The 25,847-nt window shown below is 41.7% G+C and overlaps 2 protein-coding genes across 2 annotated transcripts in view; one reads left to right on the top strand and one right to left on the bottom strand.

Annotated features, from left to right (window-relative positions):
• The window catches only part of vat1 (vesicle amine transport 1), an 89,292-nt gene that overhangs the window by 33,869 nt on the left and 29,576 nt on the right, over positions 1–25,847 (bottom strand). The window lies entirely within an intron of this gene.
• rnd2 (Rho family GTPase 2) lies at positions 1,214–25,699 on the top strand. The gene is made up of 5 exons (XM_079366598.1): positions 1,214–1,566; positions 1,986–2,073; positions 20,386–20,495; positions 22,447–22,581; positions 24,618–25,699. The coding sequence occupies exons 1-5, from the start codon at positions 1,465–1,467 to the stop codon at positions 24,885–24,887; spliced, it is 705 nt and encodes a 234-aa protein (XP_079222724.1). The 5' UTR covers positions 1,214–1,464; the 3' UTR covers positions 24,888–25,699.

Consider the following 25,847-nt stretch of genomic DNA (forward strand, 5'->3'; position numbering starts at 1 on the left):
GATTGATGATTTTAGCAAGGAAGTGAAATTATGTATGTATCTTTATAAAAACAACAACTGATGTGTCCATTAGTGTCACCTCAACTGATACTCCACAATCTGGTTATTGGCTACTTTCCTATGTCAAAACATTTTCATGCAAGACTTGTAGGATAAGCTTTTTATTACGAGCAGCAATCCCCACAGACAATAAAAACAACGAATGGTAAAGATTTAAATGATGAATCCATCGTCTTTTATCAATATAAAATATTTCATTGTTTGCAAAGCAAGAGCATTTTTTGTCCAGAAGAGGGCAGTGTCGGTCTGCAGAGGAGAAAACTAGGAGTCAATAGTGTTGCACAGAGTACCGCGTCATTTAATGAGCTCGTTCACAAAACTAATAACTCCTCAAAGGGGCACCTCCAAGGAATATCATCGAAATGTACGTCAATTTGGCCAATAAAGATCACCCATTAACCCCCAGCTGCGTAATGTGATATACTGTTTTATATGACCATTTCGAGGTCAAGCTGGCAATAAATCGAGGCGAATTATGTGCTGAGAATTTATGTTGATCTCTTAACGGGGGAAAAACAGGCTATCGTGAGAAGTTATCATAAGATAATGAAACATTAAATATGCGAAAAAGACAATTTAAATGTTTCCCATTGCACTTGCATTTTTATAACCACTCATTCAAATGTTGACATTACCTTAAAGCCATTTCATGTGGCTAAATATTTATTATGTTGAGAGAGATTTCAAACATTCTTCAGTCCTCAGAGTTGAACAACGTTAAACAATTTCAGAGTTATTCAATCCACAAAAAAAATCACACAAATACACATTTAAAAGCAAATGAGAAAATACGTTAAAGTAAAATTATATGAGAAAATACCAGTTAAGCCCAATTATCTTTGCTTTATTTACAACCTACAACTGAAGAAAATAATTTAATGGGAGTAAATCGTCATCCGGGAATTATCATTGAGATCCTCATGAGTTTGTAAACATCTGGTCTATGACTCGTAACAGCACCCATAACCTGAACTCTTTCTTTAATCGTATTTTAACGTTTAAATCTCAAATAGCTGTATTTTTGTGACGTCATATGAGTTAAAGAAACATACATTTCTAAGTCTTGAATGTGTGCCATTTAATGTCCCACAAGAGCAGAATATCACGGACTGATGGGACTCAAACGTGAATATTAAGAGGGCGTGGCCAACAATCAGAGCACCAGTTTGCGGGGAGGGCTCGTGCGCTCTGTCTTTGGTTTTGGGAGCGGACCAGTCAGAGTGAGAGTGTGTCAGCGGGACCTGAGAGTCGCGCGTGCAGAACAGGAGCAGCTGGATAAGACGCACCAGAGTTGGCGCATGCATTTGGTCATTTTTCAGACATTCTCTGATTGTGCTGCTTCTCCTATCGGAGGCTTGATGCGATCCGAACCCGCATCAAGAGCACACCTCTGACGGACAAACCATGGACAGTCTGGGCAGCCGCTGTAAGATCGTGGTGGTCGGGGACACGCAATGTGGGAAAACGGCACTTCTGCATGTTTTTGCAAAAGACTGCTATCCAGAGGTGAGTCCATCCAAAGTCTCAACTGGAGTCTTTCAATTTAATGAGCTCGTGAGTTTTGAATAAGAGGGAACACTGGCATTAAATGTAACTGAGCAGTTATGTGCCTAGTAACTTCAGTACATGTGCAGAAGGGTCACATCCACCTGTTTAAAAAAATAAATTGTAAAGCAGAAGAGATAGAGAAATGTAAATAATCACTTCAAAATTAATGTCATAGTCCTACAGTGACTGAACTGCATGTTATTGTTTCATTGTTATCCTTGACACTACAATAATAAAATCCTGAAACACCCCATTAGACTTTACCAAAATGTGTGTGTGAATTTTTATGTCTGCTTCATCATTATACTCCCTTCAGTCTGCTCCTGTGAAGCCTGTGTCTGTGTCTCTTAATGGAAATAAATCCTTTTTAATTTCAGAACTACGTGCCCACCGTGTTTGAGAACTACACGGCCAGCTTTGAGATCGAGAAACATCGCATTGAGTTAAATATGTGGGACACGTCAGGTAAGACAGTTTGACGTTAACCTCTGATATTTAATCCACACAGTCCCAGCTGCTGTCATTGTCCCACTCCCCAGGCTGCGACTGTGGGATGATTGCTCCAACTTTTCCAGCAGTCATCTCATAAACAAATAGTTTTGACCTTGCCAACTCCACGCCTTTCTTTCTAAGCCTAATTTTAAACGGAAGACTTTTGCTATTTTTGATTGTTGTCTTTTCTATAAACCTCTGTGTCAGTTATGCCTCCGGGTGCCTTGTGTCTGCATTCTTTCCTGGGCCAGTCACTGTGTGTGGCGAGCTCTTCCCAGGCTCCGGCCGGGGCTGTAGGGGGGACAGGGTGAGTGAGGGTGTGGATAATGGAGACAGGATGTGCCTGAAGGGAGTAAACTAGCTGTAATTACAGATAAAGTGTTTTCATCATAGCTTGACAGAAGTTGTGCTCTGACGTCTAATATTACATCAGGTGTTTGACACATTGTCGTAGTGCTAGCTTGTTGAGCTACCTTCAATGCCACATATTCAGATATAAAAGCAACAGATGTAAATTGTATTCCCTTTTCAGATTTTGTTTAATAAACAGTAGTCAAAAAAAAAAATGTTTTCCAGAGTGACCACAGCTTTTTTTTGCATCTAGACCTCCCTACACTATCAAAGGAATTAGTTCTCAAGATTTTACCTTCAAGTTTAGTGACTTGACTTCTGCCTACAAATGCTTTTTCGGCGGCTTTTCCAACCTAACTTACATTTTTTAGCCATTACAAATGTCAAATGGAACATACTATGATATTCTCAAAATTGCATTTGCTGCTGATGTCAGTGTGAAAGTTTTCCAGGTGAACAGTGTTCAGAAGGGGACTTTCCATGACATCTTTCGTCTGGTCAAAGACTTGTGATATGACTCAGTAAGTAGTAGGTTAGGTAAGGCAGCCACTAGTATCAGTAAGACTCCTGCACAGAGAACCACACTCTCCTCTCATCATAGTTTAGTCAGCATGGATGGATTAACAGTCCTGAGCCACCCTCAGATCTGCATCTCGTCATGTCAAGCCAGAGGTTCCTGCAACTATCAGACCAGTGACACAGTCGTCCGAGCAAAGAACTCTATGTAAGATCCTCCCAGATGGGAATTCCATCTTTTACCGTAAACATTCCCAAAATTCAAACTGTCTCCCTGGAGTCATGAGAGTTTTTTGACATATATATATATTTTTAAATGTAACACAGTCAGTCTCAGAGAGAATGTTGTTTTTCCATGAACCGCATGTTGACCCGGAGAGTAAATCAGCTTGAGCCTGTCAGTCAGGGCTCAGTGTCCTCTGGGGTCTGGGGCTGAAACCTAACAGAGTTCTTATCTGTGGGCTGTAAGAGCCTAATGATGTAGTGGGAATGTTATGCTTCTGTCCATCTTTGAAAACCCTAAACCACCTTTGGCAGTTGTTAATCCTCAGCCAGGAGGCACCCACCCCACAACAAACAGGATGTCACCCAACCCACAAGGCAAATGTGTGTGTGTGTAGGTGTGCGTGTGTGTGCGCGCGCTCAGTGGTCTGAGAGTGCCTTCATTCACTGATTCACAGCTAACACAGATGTTCATATTTCCTCACAAGAAGAAAATAATTGGCTCATACTTGGATAAAAAGGCTTTCATAAGAATACATCTCATCTCTCCTTACTCTTCTTTCAGTGTCTTTTATTGCTTCACCCCCTCTTTCCTCCTTCGGCTCCCCCTTTTCCAGCTCTGCTTTGGTTTTAATTTCTCTCAGGTACACTTTGAGCAGCTGCAGGAGCAACAGATCAGCATTCAGGTTTTTATGCATGGTCACACCATCCTTCAAGGGAGAACATTTCAAAATCAATTTGCTTCAATAGCAATCTCTGCGATCAGCTGATTTACTCAGAGGTGAAGCAAGTCGAGTTCAACCATGACCTGTGACTTTCCTTTTGCAAGAGTCCTTTCTTTTACCCATGATATCATAAAAACATCATTGGACTTCCTGTACACGCCATTGCTGGGAAGATGTGAAATTAATTGTGTTCGGCAACTTCTACAGTCGACACTTTAAATTCAACCTGACATTTGCATTGCTCAGTCCCCCCACCGTCGACACACAGCTGCTGTTTATTTTTGACAACCCTCTCCACATAAAGTATTGTCTACCCTTTTAATTGCTGCTGAAGTCTGCCTGCTGTGGTCTGGCTCCGCTCACAAAGCATTATTGATCGCTATCCAAGGCGAGGCTATTTAAACAGCTTGTGTCTCGGCCGGCTCGCATTTCTCCGGCATGGTTAGGTGTGTTCAGCTTTTTCACAAAAAACGCTCCCAGCGTTGGTGGAAGCAGCATGGAAGTGGACCATCGATTCGTTTGGTCTCATTAAATTCTGGTTCCTCTACAAGGTCTTGTCTTTGCAGGATGTGTGAGAAGAGGGGCGAAGTGTTTATCTCACTGAGTGTGAGTCTCTGTGTGTGTTGTGAATGAATGGGTATTTTAAGAAGCAGAAACAAAACATCTCTTTTGCTTCTGGGAACCTGAGGACAACATTTAGCTGTTTAGTTTGTATTCTACTCTGCGTTCAGCTCCAGACTATCGGGAGAATTAAATCAATTAGAAGGTGATTGAGTGGAATTCAAATTAGAAAGATGCTGTGTTACCCGTACAGCTATGTTACATGAGTGATTGAAGGAGTCTTCTGTTTCTCTATGGCATGTTTCTGTGTCATAATTGAGTTTTCAAGCAACGCAAGCTGTTAAGCGGCAAAATGTCAGTGTGACTCGGTGATCACTAATCTGAGAGCCATTAGTGATTACTGTCGACACTCTCGGGGCATGTTGGTAGTGAGCCAGTCTGAGGTTTCATAAAGCCTGAGGCACTTCTGCACTCTTCCTCTCTTCCCAATATGGTGAGGATGCCTGGGAAACTTTCCCTTCAGCCTCGGCCTCACACTGATACGCCACTCAGAGGTGAGCCTGCTGCCATGATGGGCCGGGTTTCCCCCGAACTTCTCACAGCAGTACACTCACGTCTCGCTCGGTTTCTCTTCTCTGCGGCTTCTCTAATTCCTGACCTGATTCTCACATTCTGCTCAGTCATGCTGGAGTTGTGCTTTTAAGTTTCAATCCACAAGAATCTTGTTTGTTTTTTTGGGGGGGATAGGTTTTCCGTCTAATTGCTCAAACTGTCGTGTCATCGCTTGTCATTCCAATCACATGTCCTTCACTCTTTTACCGAGACTTTCTGACAGCGAAATAGGACTTTTACTGCTGGATCATTGATGTCATCCATACTATCCCTCTGTAGCCAGCCAATCTTTCTCAAGTTTATTTCCAAAAAGTGTTGCTGCCTCTGCTGGCAACATGAAAGACATCCCTTGCTGTGCTGTGGAGGATGTTTTCAGCAATAGACCTGCCTGACATGGGGTGTTCACAACAACAGAAATAAAAGCTTTTATCAAATCGCTGCAGTTACAGGCTCCATTGTGTTGCACAGTCAGCAAAAGTAAGCAGTGAAAAAAAAACATCTATTCACCTGAAAATGTCACACATTTATACTAACTAAGATTCTTCAATTAAAAGTGACCACTGACTTGGCTTTGGTTGAATGTTCTTCTGTTAAGTTCTATCTTTACGGCTCGTTCTCATGACAAAAGCTGCTTGTGTTTTCACAGTCAGCACGTGATTGTTTATGACTATGTGGCACAATAACATGACAATGTAAGTGTGTAACACCACTCCCAGTACCAGAGTCACACTCCCTCTCGTTACAGCTTCCCAGCATTCCTGGTGTCATTGTCCTCTCAAACTCCACATTCTTGGTGCACTGGACCAGTATGGGGCATCCAGAGGCCTGTAAAAACAAGCTGAGGTCTGTGGGCTTTCTGTTCCTCAACACTTTCTGCATGATTAATCTTTAATAGAGACCGAGCGAACTACAACCACAAGCAAAAGCAGAAATAAAACCAACAGACCCCCTCCCTGCCCTCAAACCTATAGCTAACTGGAGCCAGAGGAGGTTCAAATAGTGCAGTCAGACCTGAGGGGCAAGCGTGCTAATGACAGAGGGGAATGATCTGAATCACAACTGTAATGTTAAACGATTAAGAGCCATAACTCCCGTTTTCCCTCTCTCTTTTTTTTTTTCTGCACGATGTTCATATTCAGGCTGAGATGCTGCTAAGGGGGTTGGAAGCGGCTAGAAAGGCAGCTGCATATAAAAATTGCAGAAAATAAATACACCTTTTGTTTATTTTTGTCAGCATCCTGAAGGGAGAATGACGACATCCTTTCATATGCTGTTCACAAGCCTGAGTGTATGCATCGAGCCTAAGCAGCTCAAAGTGACTCCTGCTCTCTGCCTTACCCGCCCAGGGCAATAACTGCCTAATCCAAACCTGTTTTGATGATGCAGAACAGGCTCGAAGGCACTCCCCTGCACTGGGGGAGAACGCCTGCATGACAGTTTCGGGTAATGACTGAACAGAAGATATTGTAAGGATGGTGAAATCCTGTTGCTAAAAATAACAGTTTATAGCCTCGTAATTAAAACAAACACACAGGATGAAGGAATCTGGGAAGTCTCTGCTCTGTTTATGCTCATTTATTACATGACTCATAAACATACACTTACGTTTCTTTTCGGGAATAATTCAGACCATAACATGTCTATGAATTTTTGATTTTCTCAGAGCTCATCACAAAATTTAAGTCTTATGATATTAGCAACAAAAAGCAACTCATATTTAGTGGGCTAAACAAATTTTGTTGACATATTTTGCCTGATGACAAAACACGTGACTTCTTTAATTGCTATTAATAATTGTCAGTTGATTAAGTACATATTTATGGATTTAAAGTCTCAGAAAAAGTAGTTGTTACAAATAATAATTTCAAAATGAGAGTAATGTGAGTGTGGAACAATACAGGGGCACACATTGGAAATTATTTTTTAAATGTCTTTTTTTTTGACATCACCACCATTTGTAGAAGACTCTCTCCTGATTTAATATCTCAGAAATAACTTTTTATCATGTTCAGACAAACGTTGTCAAAAGACGCCGAATCCTACTGACTTCTGAGAGTGATTGACTGTCATCTTATGCCGTCAGCAGCTTGACATTAACACTTTGTCCACTTACTGTAACTGTGCCTGAGTGCAGCGAGTCTCACAGAAACTACAAATGCTGCAGACTCTGACTCATGAAGAATTAAAAGACAAGTCGGGACATAGCCCAGTTACAAAGCAGCATCGAAACTGCTCCTGTAAAGTGATACCTGTAGAAAATCTTTTTTTTGTTACCATATATAGAAAAATATACTATTTGGACATTAACCCTGCTATTGAATGCAAAGAGTAATTGTTCCATTAATCACGCAGCTTTGCACCATACGGTAATGGTGGGAAGTCAAATGGAGTGTATTTGAGAGTGTGGGAAAGTACAGCTAATGTCTGATTAAAAAAAAAAAAAAAAAAAAAATGAACAGGAAAAAATTCAGGGTATGAACACCTAGTCATGATTGACTTAAAAATGTTGATATTCATGTTCTTATTTCCACAGCAGGCATCATACTTTATGTTAGAATATTTAATGAATATTTTTGGAAGTCATAAATGTTGGTGTAAATTTGCATGAATATGAAGTGGGGAAAAAACGGAATGCTTCCATTCACAAGAAGCTGATCAGATAAAACCTATGGTATAGGTATTACTTTCATGGTCCTGGTATTGGATCTTTTATTATTATTATTATTTTTTAATAACCAGTTCTAAAAGTTAGGTGTGATATGTTTTAATGACTCATGTGTAAAGGTTTAATATCATTTTCACTTTCCCCATAGTGGTTGCAGTGTGATCACAAGATCAGCTCAGCATAGTTTGTTACACTGTTCATCAACTAAGAACTTTCATGTTCGCTTTTCTTTAAAGGTTGGAAGTAAACATGGGCCCTTTGTTGTGCCAGGTCGCCAATCACCCCTGACAGTGACTAGAATGCCACTGAAGGTATTTCTGGACACGGGGGGGGGGGGGGGGGCTTTGTCCTCTTGGGGCCTTACGAGTCCGACAAGTCTGACAGTGAAATAACAGAGGATGTTTTTGACTTTTATCTCTCTGGTGTCGGGTTCGGGATGAGCCTGGTGCCTTTCTGGCAGGCTGCGCATCATGATCACAGGACCCACAGTTAATGGTTGAAGCCCTGCTGGTCATTTTACACTTTAGACATTGAATGGAGGGCGCTGCATGTGCTGAGCTACATGTGCACTCCTGGTGTGAATTGTGCTATAAAAAAAAAAGAGAACAAACTTTATAACAAAAAATCCTGATTATAATAACATGAATTTATTTTGTAAACATGGAGATGAATACATCTCAACTGCAATCAAAGAAATGTAAATTGATTGACTGATTGATTTTATATCCGTTAAGCAGCTGTTGAGAGCCTTTAATGTCCAGCTTTTTCACAAAGCAATAACATCCTAAATCTTACAGCTTACATCACTTAATGGCTGCATAACATAATCATAAATGAATGCATACATTGTAAATGGTCAGCTCCAATCAAGTGTCATATTTGAAATAACTATGATCATTTTATTATTTTATTTATTTAACCTTTATTTATCCAGGAAAAGTCCCAATGAGGTTAAAAACCTCTTTTTCGAGGGAGTCCTGCAATAACAAATCCCCCCTGAATAATCTCAGCTTCCTGCACAGTGGTGCACTTCATTCCAGCCTGAGTGGGATTGTGGGACATTATAGGAAGTCTGCAAGAAGAAGGCGATCCTAGCTGCTGGGCTGGATCTTATAGTTCTTCAAGTGGGCAACGGGCTGTGCTCCATCAATGGAGACCAGCTCTCTGTGAATGGGGATCTTAGACTATTACACAAGGAGTGGATAAGTTTAAAAAGGAAAGAGCTGAACATCGTAACTGTAGGTGCAAGAGAAGAATTGTTGAAGTGCAGGAAAGCATGACTTACATTTTCCAGAGGTGGTTATCTTTTTTTTCCCCTCTGTCATTCATCCTTCCCTCTTTCTTTTCCTACATAGTTGTTTTAGCCCATTAGTCTTGGCGATCGCTGAAGCGTGACACTGAGGTCTCCAGCAGTCAGGGGCCATGTTAAGCAGGGGGGTGGGCAGAAGTGCTGCATGGAAACCAGCCATCTACACTGACAGGAACACACAGGCTGTAATTACCACACCGAGTATCTGCTGTCCTCAGTGACATAGGGAGTCACGTATCGTGAGGCATGTACCGATCATCATGACCGGTCTACATGTATACAAAACATCCTGAAGCTCCCACATGTTCACCTAACACTTAAACAAGCTATCGACAAGCTGGGAAGCCCCAGATGATAGAGCTTCCCGGCCGTCCTGATCGCTTATCTCTGTCCGAGGAGCCAGTAAATGTGACCATGGATACACATTTAAGAGCCGAGAGCCTCCACACATTCCTTCAGCACATCTTAGCCCCCTGTGCACTGTCAGCTTTCTGCTGAGCACCCGGCAAAAGTGTATAATCTGCTTAAAGAGCATGTCTGCCGCTGAACGCCACTGCACACTGCTGATAGGCTGTGTAAGGATTTTACTTAGTTAATGTGCCAATGGAATAATCAAAGTGATAAGTTATTAGGGAATGAGCATTAACCAGACTACATTAAAAAAAAGTCTTTTTGTACGTTGCGAGGAAAAAAAGAGCTTTCAAGGCTTCTGATGAATTTGAACTCAATCAAACTACAAGCCCTCGTCTTAAGCCTCGCCATGTTGCCTGCTTCTGACTGGGAGACAAAAAATAAAGAAAAAAAATTAAGATCCACGAAGTTGAATGGATCTGTAGACTTGGGTTCACACAAAACACGTCACATTGTTCTCATGTTGACTTGTTTTACATTATGATTGTAGAAATAAGCCTGTTTGCCAAATTAAAGAGAAGGAGATCAAAAAAAAGTATGTGCACTGGCTACTTGTAAGTACATCTTTACGTGTGCGATCGAATGGGTTAGTGTGAGGGAATGCCTCCAGCTCTGACCTCTGACATCTCCTGTTTCTCAGCTGACCAGAGGTGTAATGGAGGCTGATGATTGGTGCTGGGGCACAATGAGACCAGAGAGCACAGCAGCTGCTATTTCCAATAGAGGAGCAGATTGGGGGAACGAGGGTTAAAGGCCTTGGGGTAAGAGCAGCAAGTGCTCACTAGATTGAAAAGTAGGAGAGGGGACAGAAGGAGAAGCGTACATCTGTGCTTTTCCCACCCTCAACCCTTTAAAGCCTATTGTTCTAGGTAAGATATGTCAGACGCACCCAAGGGACCTAACCCACTGAGATCTTTGGGGACACACACAAAAACAACTGTGTCACACTTTTAAACCACGGCAAGACTTCTCTTAGATGTTAAACATTGAGCTACATATGGCACCATGAACTAAATGCAGTGTTTTTGTCTATTGTATTAAATGTGGTAGATGCTAGCTTGATCTATGACCTCGTCTTTATTGAACGGAAGTTGAGTGAAGTAACACGGCATCACCCAAAGGAGTCCATTCACACAGTAGGAAATTATTGATCCTAAATGGTTGAACTTAAAGGGCACATAAACTTGGCCAGAGGAAGTGGGAGTTTTCTTCCTTTAATTTTTACAATTTCATGTTCAATAATGAGAACATTAAAAAAAAACTAAAAAAAACAGCTTAGACATTTTCTGGCCATGTACTTTGATGTAACTGACATAGACCCAGCTCTTGTTAGATATCCTCTTTCACTTTCCGCAAAATGTAAAATACTTTAAAATGCACTGAGTTCAAGTAGCAAGGGTATAATATTCCCGATAGATGTAAAAAAAAAAAAAAAAAAAAAAAAAATTTCTTCATTCATAATTTAGCTATACAATATCTCACTTGTATTAAAAAAAACTAGAGGGATGCAAATAGTTTCCTTGTTAGACCCTGAAAGAAATCAAGAAGGCAGAGAGTAGTAGAGCAGAGGGATCGTGAAGGCTAAAGAATCCATTGCATTGACGTCTAGAGGTAACTAAACGGAGAAGAGGATGGTTGTCGATCCATACTTTAGGGCTCAAGAAGACTTGTCATTGCTGATAGTCTATGCTGCGGGATTCACTTCCTTTGACCCAGTGTACCACTCAGCTATATTACCATATAAAATCTTATATGGTAATATAGACTTGTTAAAAAAATGTATTTTACTACAGTCCCAAATCCTGGATCCAACCCAACAGCTTACCCAATAACCATGACCTAACACAAAAATGTGTGAAGAGATCTTTACACTGACATGGTAGAGCTGTTTTGGCTCTGCACAACTCGATGTAACATCTTTCCACACTACACTAAACCCCTAGTTCTTCAGTTAAGACTATTTGATTTGATTTTCTTACTTTTAAAAGGCAGTGATGACTTAACTCCTATTACCCTATGAAATGAAAATTAGGTAGCAGGAATATTGCTCAAGTTGTATATGCCCTCATGGTGAAGGTACAGACAGAAAATAAAAACCCTGCTTATATAAGCATACAGCTGGTTAGCTTAGCCTTTCGCAAACATTGACGGATGTAGGAAACAGCGAGCTTGGCTTTTCTGAAGAGTAACTAAAATGTGGTACTTTTTTTGATTGCTGATACTTCACAAAGTTAGAGCACTTCAACTAAAAATGCACATGTGAAAAAGTATTGCAGCCCTGCACTGAGCTAGCTATGCGTTTCCATTCAGCAACAGCAGCAGTGAATGTGTCAGTCATCCATTCAGACGGTAAACCCACCGAGGGAACTGTGCCTCTGTGTGTGTTGTCTCTCAGTCCACTGCCTCCACTGAGTGCAACAGAACCCAATGCAGCGCCCATATCAAACCCATACACAGAGTTTAGCTGCTCCAAAAGCTCATACTCGGTCGTCCCCCGCCCCCCCCCCACCCCACCCCACCCCAACCTCCAGGGGAGCAAAACCCTCTCAGCATCCATCTGCAGCCCATCTGAGCGTAAGGGGATACAGAGAGAGAGGCCGTCTTTCACCTCCAACCATCACCCCTCACCTGCACCTTTACTCACACATACTGACAGATCCCATCATTTATGGATGACTTTATTTATAAACAAGATCCATTGCGCTCTCTTTCTAGCTGCTGCCGCTCTTTTGGAGGTGAAATTGCTCTTGAAGTGGTGCCATGTCTCTGCGGTGGCCTCCCTGGGGGGGCGCAGAGTGGCTGCAGAGATGGATAGCTCACAGATAGGGCTGTGTTTGGATGGTTTTACATTGGAGGAAGTGTAGTCGATGGAGCAGAGGATGTCCTTTTCCACTCGCAAGATTTTCTTTCATGTGCTTGTGTAGCTGCTGTCTGAATATTCTCACGTTGTCCCTCATATCAGACAGACAGCTGTGAAAGAAGGAGCTGCACTCAGTGTTATAACAAGTTTTAATGAAAATCACCATGTTTCCAAAGGAGGGGCTGAGATTGAAAGATTTGTCCAAGTGGATATAAAGGATGTGATCTGTGCTGTTTTACAGGAGAACAGGAACAAAAGAGATACATGTGAATACTGTGTGTGCACGTGTGAGGTGAGGATCGCCTTTGAGGAAGGCTGGCTGCTTTTCTGAGCAGGTATCGAATCGATGTGACATGAAAATCACTAAAACTAGCCAAAGACTTAGAATGGATGTCTAACACTAAAATGTTTGGGCTAAGACTGTTGAAAATTGATCCATAAAACAAATAGCAGACTCAGAGCAGCTTGAGGTTTTTAGGAATGTATGTCATCCTTGCCAAATGGAGGCACTGTTAATAGACTGCAGGCGTTGAAAGCCAACATCATTACACTTATAGAGGAACAATTTTACACCATCGATTTAAACTTCATTTAAAGTTTAACTGTGTGCAGGAAACTTCATTACTTTTTATGTTTGAGTGCTATGAAGAATGGCATATTGGCAGATCACAATGCAAGCCCTGGTTGAATGTCTTGTCTACAAGGAAAGGCATGTGAACTTCTTTGTCTGAGAAAGTCCAACTCAGTCCTCTACTCAGGCAAAATGTTTAATTGAAGCTGTGAGCAAGCAGTTTATGTTTCATGTGCCTCATTAGTTCTTATTCATACATGTGCTTACAGCATGAGAAACAGTTGGACAAGACTATTTCAAAGTGTAGACTATCAACATCATACTGTTAACCAGTCAAAAAGTATTTTTGGACAGCTGCACATGTACGTGTGTTTAATCCTGTATACAGCAGCAACTAAAGCGAAAATCAAATTTATATTGTTAATACTGGTTAATCCAGACTCCTTCCCGAGGCCAGTGTGATGAGCGTTTAAGATGTGAAATCTTTTTTTTTTTTTTTTTTCACAAAAAGATCCACTGATGTTCTTTACATGTTCAAGTTGCGGAATCACACCAAAAGAAATGGAGCAGAATGTTTTTCAGTTCACTACCGATTGGTTTGAGCAGTGAAAAAAGGTTATACAAAGTACAAATCATCCTCAAGACAGCATGTGGAGTTTATTTGCAATTTCTTCTCTATCTTTTTTTAACAGTACGCATTTTTGTTTAAATTGTATCCGAACAGTTTCTTGCCACTGCCGGGATCAGAGTCAAGAGTTCTGGTGTAAGATGCACAAACGTCTTCAAAGTTCTGGACGGGCACAGCCAGAAGTTGGCTGCAGCCACTTGACTTCGCAATCAGACATAGAGCTGTGTTTGTGTCGCAACATGGCAACGCATGAGCTTCTCCAAGGTGTCAAGGGTGTCACTGAGGGCTGCAGCCAGTGGCTCGCCAAATCTGAAGTCATGTCTCAAACAGTTTGAAGGGGAACACCAAAGTCGAGACGTGATTTGTGTTTTTCGCTGAAACACGGTAAGGAATAAATAGATCAACAGAGGAAGAGAGCGACAAAAGAAGCGCTGTGATGTTTAAAGGCAGAGTGCAGCATGATCCGGAGTGGTAGACTGTCACAGAGATCAAACAACAGGAGATGAAATGCGTCACTGTTTCTCCGGCCCAATGTGTTTGAGTGTGTGTGTGTCATAATGAAAGAGGAGCTGGGTGAGGAGGCACTGAAAGCGGACACACTACATCTGAATCCCCCCCCCGGGCGGGTATGAGACAGACAGTAATGCTGCTCTGTACGCTGCCTGTGCTGTCAGCTCCAAGGCAGGCGCTGGCTTTACAGCCTGTGATTGGATGGTAGACGTGGGCATTAAGCCCTCGCTGGTGCAGCTCAGAGCAGATCACTGGAAGGTGCTCGCCGCCCTTCAAAGGCTGCACTTCCTCCAGAGGGAAGGCAAGGGGGGCTTTGATCAATATCCCCCTGTGTGAAGCTGCAGACATGGAAGGTTAATGGCCATTTAACCCAGTGTCACCTCCACTGTCCCAGCTGTGTTCTAATGCCTTTGAAAACTTGACACAGCCATCTCTATTGCGGATCAACAGCTCTATACAGTGTGTGTACACTCTGTATGTGTGAGTGTGTTAAGCACTTGTAAAGCCTAAAGGTTGAACTATAAACGAACACAGAACCACTAAATTAACATGCTTAAAAAAAAGGCTGTAACCGTATACTGTATGTCATACACTACTGGCATGTGAGTGATAGAACTCACAATAGGTCAAAACCTTTTCATCGTTGTAAACACGTTGGTGTTTTTGGACGTTTTCAAAGTAAAGCAAGGAAAGATGTGTGATCCTCCTGTCAGACAGAGCCGCATAGATATTTCTCGAGAATTTGGAGTTACATTCGACCACTTTTCTAATAACATACTGCACATACTAAAAAGAAACAAAAACTTTATTTTACCTTCTGCCCTAATGAAACTGAGTTCACCAGGGGTGTGTGAACAAGAATGTAGACTTCAGCTCCAAGGAGCATTATGTATCAAAGATCATTAATAAAGTGCACAATCCTGTATAAAATTAATGCATCATCACTGCTCTGGAAAAAAATACACTATATATCATGGTCGAAGGCCATGTCTGCAAACTGTGGGTGTGAAGTTGAGTCTGTTGATGAGAGAGATGCTGTTAATACCCGAACTAACAACAACCCTTGGCCCTACTATTATTAAATGCAATTTAAAGTTGTTTCCACATTGTTTTTCACAAGGCAGTGGAAGATGGCCTGTTGAGTATATCAAAGCTGTAAGTGCTCTGCACATAAGTGTTGTGAAGAGTTTCTCAGAGCTTGAACATATAAACTCTTCCATTTCACTGTCGACCTCATAACCAACTGATAAGGAAAGTCTCGAATCACCATTTATGTGTTGAACCCAAGTTTATTCCCCCTTTCAGATAGATTTTCCAACTGCAGTGTGAGTTAATGTCTGCTATAGGAATTAGGTCATTGGGTCCATATGCATTAGATGTATTAGATCCTGGATGTGAGACTGTAGAATAAAGCTTTTCTGACTGGTTTATATTCACACAATGAAACGCATGCTGTCTCTCACAGCACAGTGGTACACTGGGTCAAAGTAGTGTAACCTCTTTTCAAAGAGAGGCTTGGCCACAGTCTCTGTTTACCTCTGTTTGTGTTAGAACTCTTATTTAGGAGGAGCCATAACAGTGCACAACACAGACCCCGACTATGAGCAATGAAAAGTCTTCTCAACCTCTTAAAGCATGACGCGCCAAACCCCTTCTTCTCGTTTAGTCACCTCCAGCCAGAGTCATTAGTCTGCTCGATCCCCCTCGCTCTCCTGCTCTCTTCCTCCATGCTTCCTTTCAGGGCCTCACAATGAAACCATTTGCATCCCTCCAGGTTGCTATGATACTCGGCCACCCCGACTTAAAATGTTTTGCCTTTGCTTTGAAGGTGGATTTTGAGAGGAAAACAGCTGCATGAGAAGAAAAAAGACGCAGTGTATGTATGCACGGCTGAATGTGTTGAGATTCTAAGCTTGCAGCTAACTCCGTCACACTAACTGTTTCATTGTTTATTTGTGGACATTTTAGATGGTTGTTGCTTTCTTGTCTCCTTTCTTTGTTTGTGAGCAGGCCTGTTTTCAGAGTGTCTACTGCCTAATGAGGCTGTTAGTAGTTCAACTCCCTGCCATACGTGTTTATACACATCTGAGGGCCTCTCATTCAGAACAGTTTGTTTTTTAGCTGCTTTCGCGATGAGCATGTTACAAACACAGAGAGCAAATTACTGCTGTGATGGAACAGACATATGGACTAAAGACTGGAAAGCTTTGCTGGATGCTAACGCACACTGAAACCTCACAGGCCATACATGAAGAATCTTTGGGGTCAACGTGCTCAATTTGTGTTTTTGTTGGGGAGGTAATCCTTCACCATATTTGAATAGCATCCTTGGGATGTTGCAGTTCAGTTTGTGGAGGGGACAGTTTGATTTCCTGTTAGAAACAATCACATATCAGCTAAAGTCAGCATTAAAGAGGCTAACTGTTAAGAAAACATGTTTTGTTTTTTTAACTAACAGGATACTTTGTCAAATTAAAATTTGTTTAGTATGCCTATTGCAACAAACATGATTGTTAACAAAGAAAATGGTTGAGTACTCATGTAGCTTTTCTAATGTTGACTCGTTAGTGAAGTTATCTGACAACTTTTTAAAAAAAAATCCCTCCAATTTTCACCATCCACTTGGCTTTGTCAGCTGCTAATGAGTAGGGATGTTGAATAGGCATGTCATTGTCAGATTCACTATTTTCTTTTGGTATTTTGCAACTTTGTTTAGAGCAGTACATTATTATAACTGCATTTACTCTCCCCTGGGAATAAAGTCAGAGGGAAATGGCCTCTGTCACAGTATTGTAGATTGTTGGTTCTAATTAATAGAAACTCTCACATAGGAGGGTTTAAATTAGCAGAAAGAGAGCTGTCATGTTTCAGGCGGATTACCCCCGTGGGATAGTCTTTGGAGTGTCAGGGGACAGAAGGCCCAAATGAAGTCACACCACAAACCCTCAAGCCTTATTACTGTACATTAGCGCTCCACTAAGTTCTTGTCCGCCCGAACATCCTCTGGGGTATTTCTGGCTTTTGATGAAGCTCGACCGACGGCTGCTGAGGACCACTTTCCTCCTACTTCTGTCTGCTCTGCTCTACAGAGCCTCCTCCAGTTGGCTTAACGCTAATTAGCCCTGTGGTAATAAAGAAAGAAATCTACTTTTCATTTTGAGAGGTAGCCGGTGCTAAATCAGGCTAATGCTAATGCTCGAGGAGGAGGTTTTGAGAGGTGTGTTTTATGTTTGCTGCTTTGGCACGGCGTGGCAGGGTATCGTTCATTGCAAAGCTTGATGGTTTTTAGAGGTTCTTGCCAGTGCTGTGCTCCCATCCATCTTGTCCGGCCTCTGTCTGAAATTCAATTGACCTTTTGTTCCACCTCACGGTGAATGGGCACAGGCCACCTCCGCCGAAAGCCAACCCAGAGCACTCATACCTCTTTATTTGATCTGTCCTGCCGAGTCCAGTGCTTTCATTACAAATCCAAACACCAACTGCCGCCCTCACCCCCTCCTCAACTCACAGTTACAGCCACTATTATCTCTGCTCATGTCTCTTTCCCAAAAGGGAGGGCCATTGCATTTTAGGAGGTGGGGGTGATATATTTTACAATCAGGAGAAAATCTTTTTCTCACTTCTTCCCCTCCCCTCATGTTCTTCTTCCTTGCAGTAATTGTTTTTATTAGAGCCAGCTCTTCTTGTTTAAAACCTCTCCCATTCCTCTGAAGACTTTTTCCTAACTTAGTAGAAGTGCTGAGGTAGCTCTGCATCGCTCCTGGCAGGAGAGCTCTGAGCTGCTGCACTGTGACAAGGCCTGTTGTGACCATGACCTGTCAATCATTTCGATCTTTGGGATTGACAAATGGATCCCCAAGGCCTCATCCTAGTTTCTAATTACATCTTAAGTCAAAGACACAATGCTGTCTCAACTTTCCTCCACCTGATCTCTCCTCCCCTTCATCAGGATTCTGCTTTAATTCTCTGCTTGCCTCTCTTGATAGCATTCTCTCCTGCACCTTGCCCTTACTCCTGTGTCAAAGTCATTAAATCTTTTCTGTCCCTTCTGCACCTCTACATGCTTCCTTCTTTTCTTCTTCTGCTCTAACTCCAGACCAGGTCTGCTGCGCAGTGATACATACTAAAGACCAACTTCAGCAGCTCCAGCTCATGTGTGACCACTACCAATCAAAGCTCGCTGTCGTACAATATGTTCTTTGCTGACTGCTGGACTCAGTATGATTGGGCTTTTTGGGAGTGTGTTTGTGAATGTGTGTCGGTCCTTTCCTCAGCAGTGCAAAACAGCAGCAATCTGGTGTTTTTAAAACGAGATTTGGCTATCGGATCTTATGCTTACATTTTAATACATTATATATTGCACTTTTTAAGGTTGATCTACATTTCCAGTAGGCTTTTGCCGAGTTCCAAGCCACCCACCTTGTAAACATTTCTGACCACTGGAAGTGCACGATCCTTTGGCGACCTTGCACTGGTTGCAATGGTTACCCTGGTTAGAAGTCATGTGTTTACACGGGAACCCAGAAACACTTTTTTTCCATAATCAAACATTGCTAAAGGATCTGCTGTGGACACAATGAAAAAAAGGAATGCACGGCCACAATTTGTGAAATGACTTAAGACAAAAGGACTACAAAATGAAAAGAACCTGGACTATAAGCCAATCATTTTCTTTGCCATATAACTGGAATGCAATGAACCGTTTCATTGAAGAAAGTCTCATGAGATTGGATGACATTCAAAATGTTTTATCCGTTTTTTTCTGATGCCAACACCAGAATATATACAGTATCTGCCTCCGATGATCCATTAAATGATCTAACTTATGGCTTGCAAATTGCTGGCAATTAGTGTTTTTACACAGAGAATACTTTTTTTTAATCCTTTGTATCATCTGGCCCTGATTATCAGCTGAAAATCAAGTCTTAGTATCAGAATTAGGATCAAAAAGCAGGAATGATATTGGCACCTCTCAAATGTTTTGCCTTTTATTGAGTGTGTTTCTGTTAGACAAAACGAATGTAAACAACATTTCCTTCCTCACTTAAGGCACAACATGCATCAATCCTTACTGTGCACTTTGTGTCAGGCAGCTTGTTGGATTGTTCTCAGTGGGGAGGGGGCAGGTCAATGTGGGACAGCCAGCTGAATGACAGGGGGCTTCAGGCCGCATGCAGCTATTGTCATAGTCTCATTCCATCATCAACAAAGAGAACATAGTGATGCTAAAACAGGCTGTAGCACCATTGTGCAGACTCCATTTAACTCTCCAGACAAAGGCATGCTGAGTTTAACAGTCTGACCGCCTTTTGTGCTCTTCTGGTTTGAAGCCTGATAACAGCAACTATAAAGATAATCTATTATTTATCATTATTCACTTGGTGTGACCTCAAGGGATTTCATGATTTATTGGACTTATGCTTTTGCATGTTTGTAACATTTATCGACATTATTTTACTCAGATTTATGCACATTTCTTACAATCAAGATGCCTCACCAGAACGGAGTATTCTTGATCATTTAAGCCCTGATTGAACTCGAAATGAGAAGTTCAGGTCTGAACCGGCTCCCAGGGCTGGCAGGAGGGCGGGTGCCCCACAGCCGCAAACCACATTTACAAGAAAACCCAGATATTTTTACAAGCCTCCTAATGAGAGTTGTAAGAAAGCAGGGCCGGTGTAGAGGCTTTATTCTGCCCTCAAATGTGATCAAGGTGCAGAAATCATTAGTGAGCCGAGGGAGAGGCATTTAGTGCTCAACATTTTTTGTACATTTGGAAAAAAATAAATAAATCAAGATTTTAAAACAAGGATGTTTTCTAGAGAGACAGGTAGAGGGATGAGTCGGGAGAATTAAGGGGTTCAACCTTTAGTTTGGCCTTTGTGCTGGCATTCACTGTTGTTTCAAGATGATAATGGATTGTGCAAAAGTCGTCCGGTCCCCAACCCACTATAATTCACTTTCTAACCGTGTGTGTGTGTGTGCTCTCTGAGTAACCTCTCGACATTCCTCATGAAGCACTTTGATAAAAGGAGGCCACAGCTGTGTAGAAGCCCAGGGGACAAAGATACTCAAATATGTGCACACAACGTTTAAGACTGATTAGCATTTTCAGAGTATTTAAGCAGGAGCTTGTCCAAGTCCATGTCACAGCCTCTGCTTTAATGGGATATCCATGTATTAATGACCTTTAGATCACCTTCCATGGCTGTGCGGCATGTTTCTATCTGACAGATCAGCCATATGTTTGGGCTGAAGAGTCTCACGGGGTTAAAATATAGTAAACAGAGGAATTTCTCAGAAAACATCATGACCTTATGCACATGTTAATGTTGTGTCCACAGGTTCTTCTTATTACGACAACGTGAGGCCACTGGCGTATCCTGATTCAGACGCTGTACTCATCTGTTTCGACATCAGCCGCCCGGAGACTCTGGACAGTGTCATAAAGAAGGTCAGTGTTTCTTATTTCATCTCCTCCTCCTCAGCATTTAATATCGGCTGTGACACCAGAGAACTAACCGGAAAAAATTCAGTTTTATCCCGATCAGCATCCACTCAGATTTCTGGGCAGGCAGCTTGCATTTTCACAGCTCAACAATAGAGCAAATCAGCACAGAGGTTAGGGCCCCAGGTTCCTTTATCTCATCAAAATGTCCATGGGTACTTGACCCTGGTCTCTCTGAGGAATGGAAGGTCAGAGTGAAGAATGAGAGGAGATGCTCTGCTGCTGGGTGGGTTTGAGAGGAACATCAGATATGCAAATTAGCCACAGCAGCCGTATCAAAGACAGGCTGTTGCTAAGACTGTTAAAGAGACCTAGAATTGCCTTTTTTTGTCGTCATTTAAAATAAAAGTTTTATGCAGAACAGTTTGCCAGACGGTGACACTTAATGATCATGAGGTGTTCTTTGGTTCAGATGTTGTAATGTCTGAGTTGAGATAAAGGTTTGCAGCTAAAATGTGATACTTGCCGGCATGCTTTTGTGTCAATTTAGATAGTTGTTATAGCTATTGTAAATGCAGGCACACCCAGCTTAAAGAGTTTGTTTGCATGTGTGTCATGTAAAACACGCCTGTGCCCTTTTTGGGCGTCTCATCTTGAAGCCATGTGTGAGTATTTTCTTTTGAACCGCTCTCCTTGTGTGGCTGAAGACGGTTCCCATGACCGGTCTGTTGACGTCTTTCGTGGTCTGTGGGGAGCCGCTTAAATGTTCCTGCAGACTTTGTAGATTTAACCCAAGACACTTTTTTTAACCCACAAATATCCCACAAGCCTCACTGCCCTCTATCAACTGGGAGAACAGGGCTGCCATCAAAGCCTTAGGTTTTCCCATGAATCCCTTGGCGGGGGGTTCCATGACCCCTGACCCCTAGCTGTTGCCTGAGTAATCTCTAAAACCAAGGGGCACATGAAAAACCTGTTGCCCAATCACCATCCAAAATTAGACTCTTGACCTCTGGAAACAAACAGGTCACTGAGGTTTCTGGCTGACAGCTGTTGGAGTATAGAGAGGGTTAAACAATCAAAGCTTTTGATTGGATGTTCTTGGATGAAAAGGGATGGGCCTGAAATTTCAGACATGGTTTTCAGTGTGAAGGTTGAAGGGACACCTTGGCATTCTGCACACAGCCAGTGGAATATTTCTGGCCGGTGGCTGCTGTTATGTATCTGTGTCCAAGGGAAAAGAGACTGCGTTGGTTCTGTTGAGTTTCACAAGTGACATTTAATCTCAAGCCGATTTTAGAAGGAAGACTGCTGAACCTTTTCTGAGCAGAACCTGAAATAGATTTTTCAGCAGGGGCTGAAAGATGAAAGAACAACACACATCCGCTGTGAAAAAATGGAAGCAGAGCTTCAATGAATACTTTTTTCATTCCTTTAAGGTGTAAAAAAAACCTTTACACAATTAACAGGGCATAAACACAGGTTTTAATAATGTGTCTTTACTACACTATTGTTTTTGTTACTTAACTTATGAATGAATGAATACAAATGGATAAAATATAGAGGGCAACATTTTATTCAAGAAATTATTCTAGAAATGACATTTCCTAGTTAACTGTTGGTGTATAAAATGATATTTAACAGTTAAAATTGTGATGACTCCAAGCTACTGTAAATGGATCCTGTTCGTGTTTCATCTGCTAAATGACTCAAACTCAAAATTTAAGTTCTTAAAGAATGTATTTAAGACCAATTGAATTTACTTATTCTGCTCTTGTTTATGCTGTCATCAGTAGATATAAAGAAAAATTATTATTATTATTATGGAGTGCATTGATCTCTCTCAAGCTCAGGTATCCAGAGTCAGGGAGACCAGAACTTGTCAGTGTATCTCAGTCAGCAATATTCTCATAGTTAACATGATCAGTGATGCGTTTGTTGTATTATGTCTATACAGTGGCAAGGTGAGACGCAGGAGTTTTGTCCCAACGCCAAAGTGGTGCTGGTAGGCTGTAAACTGGACATGAGGACGGACGTCAACACCCTGAGGGAGCTCTCCAAGCAGCGACTTATTCCCGTCACCCACGAGCAGGTGAGAACAGGAACATAATGGAAATGTGATACAAGAGGAGGAGGAGGGGAAAAAATGAGAGGCGGACAGGTTGGAAAAAACAAAAAAAACTTGAAAACAACAACGTATGTGAAAAGATATTAGAAAGCGATCCAGTGATTATTCAGGATTTTTTTCTGTCCTGGATCAGCAATGGCATTTTCTCTCAATGAAGTCCCACAGGATGCGAGTGTGAGAGGAGACTCGGGAAACCTAATCAAGCACTGCAGAGTAAGAGCTTGGTGAAACCCTCCAGGGACATGTTGCTGAGGTTGACATTTTGAAGGAAATTTGCTGACATGGAAATGTAAGGTTTCATATGATGAGGGTGACTGAGGGCAGCAGTTGGTGGTCTTTATGTGTCGGGACACATTTTCCTCCCAAAAAAAAAAGAAAAAATATTCATGCAGATTTAGGGATTTTCAAAATGCAGCATGAATGGAAAACCGGACATTGATAAATGGGTGAGCCCTTTATCGCATTGTGCCGTGACCTCCACGCTCAAAGGGGAGGAGGAGAGAGAGGGGATAATAAACCGTTCTGTAAATCTGTGAATTTTAATCAGCTTTCAGCGTGTTCATTTTGCGCTCTCTCAAGTTGGCCGTACAAAAAGTGAAGGGGCTTTTCTTCACTATACAACACAAAAGCCCCCAAAACAAAGGGGCCTTTTTCCATTGCTGACTGACTCGCCAGGCTAAAAGCATGTACCCTTCAAAAAAGCCAGTTCATGTAAATAGAATCAATAAACAAAAGATGGAGTGGGGAAGCATAGAGTTGATGTATAATAGCTGGGGAGCATTTGGAACCAGGCCTACATTAAGCTATTGTTTTTGCTCATTCTCAGTCTGTTTTCATTCAGGGCTTCTACCGTTTGTCCCTCTAACATGCACTGAAAAAGTGTGTCACACAGCACAAGCTAAAGCTGTGCACATTAAGCATTCTCCTGGTGTAATCCAATAGCCTGCGTTGTTATCCTGTAGCTGATCTTAAATTGAATTCCAACACAGCTGAGGAGTCGCCGCCAAGAAGTGACCACTGAGTGAACTCCAGACGTTCCCGCGCTAATCTGCCTGAGATCCGATCGAGCTTTTCCGCTTGTCACTACAATCTCTACCTTACCCCCCCCCCCCCCCCCTCCACCCACTATCATTGCTACCCCTGTATCTAAATCTGCCATTCCACCTAATGAGGATTTCACTGCCTCTTATACGTGGCTTAGCAAACAGCCACAAAAAAAAATCAAACATCATAGACTGGGAATGTGTTTGAGAGCATGCTATTGGACGGTCATGGGAAATGCAGTCCTGTCTCATGCGTTACAACTTTTGCATGTGTTGATCTTTCACAAATGTGAAACGCGTGACAGCACAGAGTTCTGTAGCAAGGACAGACGGAGAGGGAGTCTGAAATGAAATTTGTCTCTTATTTGATCTCGAGCAAACAATTTACGGTCTAAATTACCTGAGTATATTGTATCATTACTCAGGGGAAGCTCTACTGCTGGAGGACTTCTGTTACAGTTTCCTCTCTTTTCTCTAAATGGCTGCATATACTGTGTTAACACCAACTTTCTCACCTGACACCGAGGAGACACTACATTATTCATGCCTCAGATTGAGCAGTTTCTTTGTCTACAGACCTGATTAGACCAATGACATTCACTCTACAGTTTGGATCAGAATCTTTCTGGGACAATTTGTCTTTCTTCAATTTTGAAGGTTTTGGTGCCTTCTCATGCCATGGCACAATGAAGCATTGCAGGGGTCTCTTAAATTTACATTTTATTTAGGAAACAGCACTTTGATTTGAAGTCTGTCAAAACTGCTGAAGAGGAAAAAGTAAAGCAGATGAAATAAGACTTTGGAAATAAAAAATGTTCTGTGAAGCCGTAAAAAGGTTTAAAGATTTCTTTGGGCTAATTTTTCCTCTTTTGTTTCTAATGTGCACATTTTTTTTAATTGTCTTTTAAAAGAATACTAAAAAATGTCTTTGTCTCTTTCTTGTCCTTTGTTTTGCAGGGCAGCACGATAGCTCGACAGATTGGGGCAGTGGCCTATGTCGAGTGCACCTCCAAGGTTTCTGAGAACAGCGTCCGGGACGTGTTCCATGTCACCACGGTAGCATCAGTGCGGCGGCCGCACAAACCACAGTTAAAACGTAGCAGTTCCCGCAGAGGCCTGAAGCGAGTTTCACAGCTTCCCCTGCCTCCACTGCCAGGCCGGACTGAACAAATGGACCAGGCCCCAGCCATGAGGAAGGATCGGGCCAAGAGCTGTGTGCTCATGTAGAGACCCATTATTACAAATATATATATATATGTAAATACAAACAAATGCAGAATCTATAACAGAGGAGGTCTATTTATTGTTCTGTTTTTCTCATATTTTGAATTTTTGCACTGCAGAAAAGTGGGGAGGAAACAAAAAATTGCGCTGTGGAAAGAAATGCTTTGGACTTTTTATTTTTTTTTTGCGTGTGCATATATTCCAAGCTGTTCACATATTTGTGTTGTTTTGAAATGAAGACAAATTGGACAAAACCTCTGGATACAAGGAAGCTGTGATAGTGGAAATGCTGCCTATAGTCCCTGGTATCAAGGAGGAATTAATTTCCTAAAACCGCTCAAATAACAGCAAGACAGCGAGGAGAGTGAAGCACGTTGAAGCAGGATATCTGTGGATGAAGCTTTGTTGTTTTCAGAGACTGTTTCTCAGCAAACATGATGACTAATTGTCTGGCTGTGCTATCGAAAGTCTCTTCCTGCTGCCGTATGTGAGAGGAAAACCTGTATGTATAGTAATGCTAAGAGGGATTATAGACATTAGACAAATGATGGTTCCAACCAAACATAAGGGGCTGGAAATGAGGTTTTGTGGCACAAAAATATTGTGAAGGTGTGTGGACGCATTACTTCTGCGAGTGCATTTCAGTTCAAAACTGCAACAATCGCAACATATCTGATTTTATTTGTATCATTAAGTTATTTATTTTTTTCTCATCAACTCCAACAGTGTCAGTTTGATTCACTGAAGTTAAAGCCGTTGTTGCTATTTTAAAGATGTTTCTTTGTGGAAAATAAAGTGATAAGATGTTAGGGCTACTTTGTTGTACTTTGAATGAAGTCTAAATAAATCAGCAGCTTGATCGTCCAAGGAATAAGGATAAGTTTAAATCCCTTGTTTTATTAAATGTTAGCTGATGTGAGACATCTCATACTGCTCCGGCCAAATCAATTATTTACCATAAGA

Source organism: Symphodus melops (assembly GCF_947650265.1).
Source record: "Symphodus melops genome assembly, chromosome: 17".
Lineage (NCBI taxonomy): Eukaryota > Metazoa > Chordata > Actinopteri > Labriformes > Labridae > Symphodus > Symphodus melops.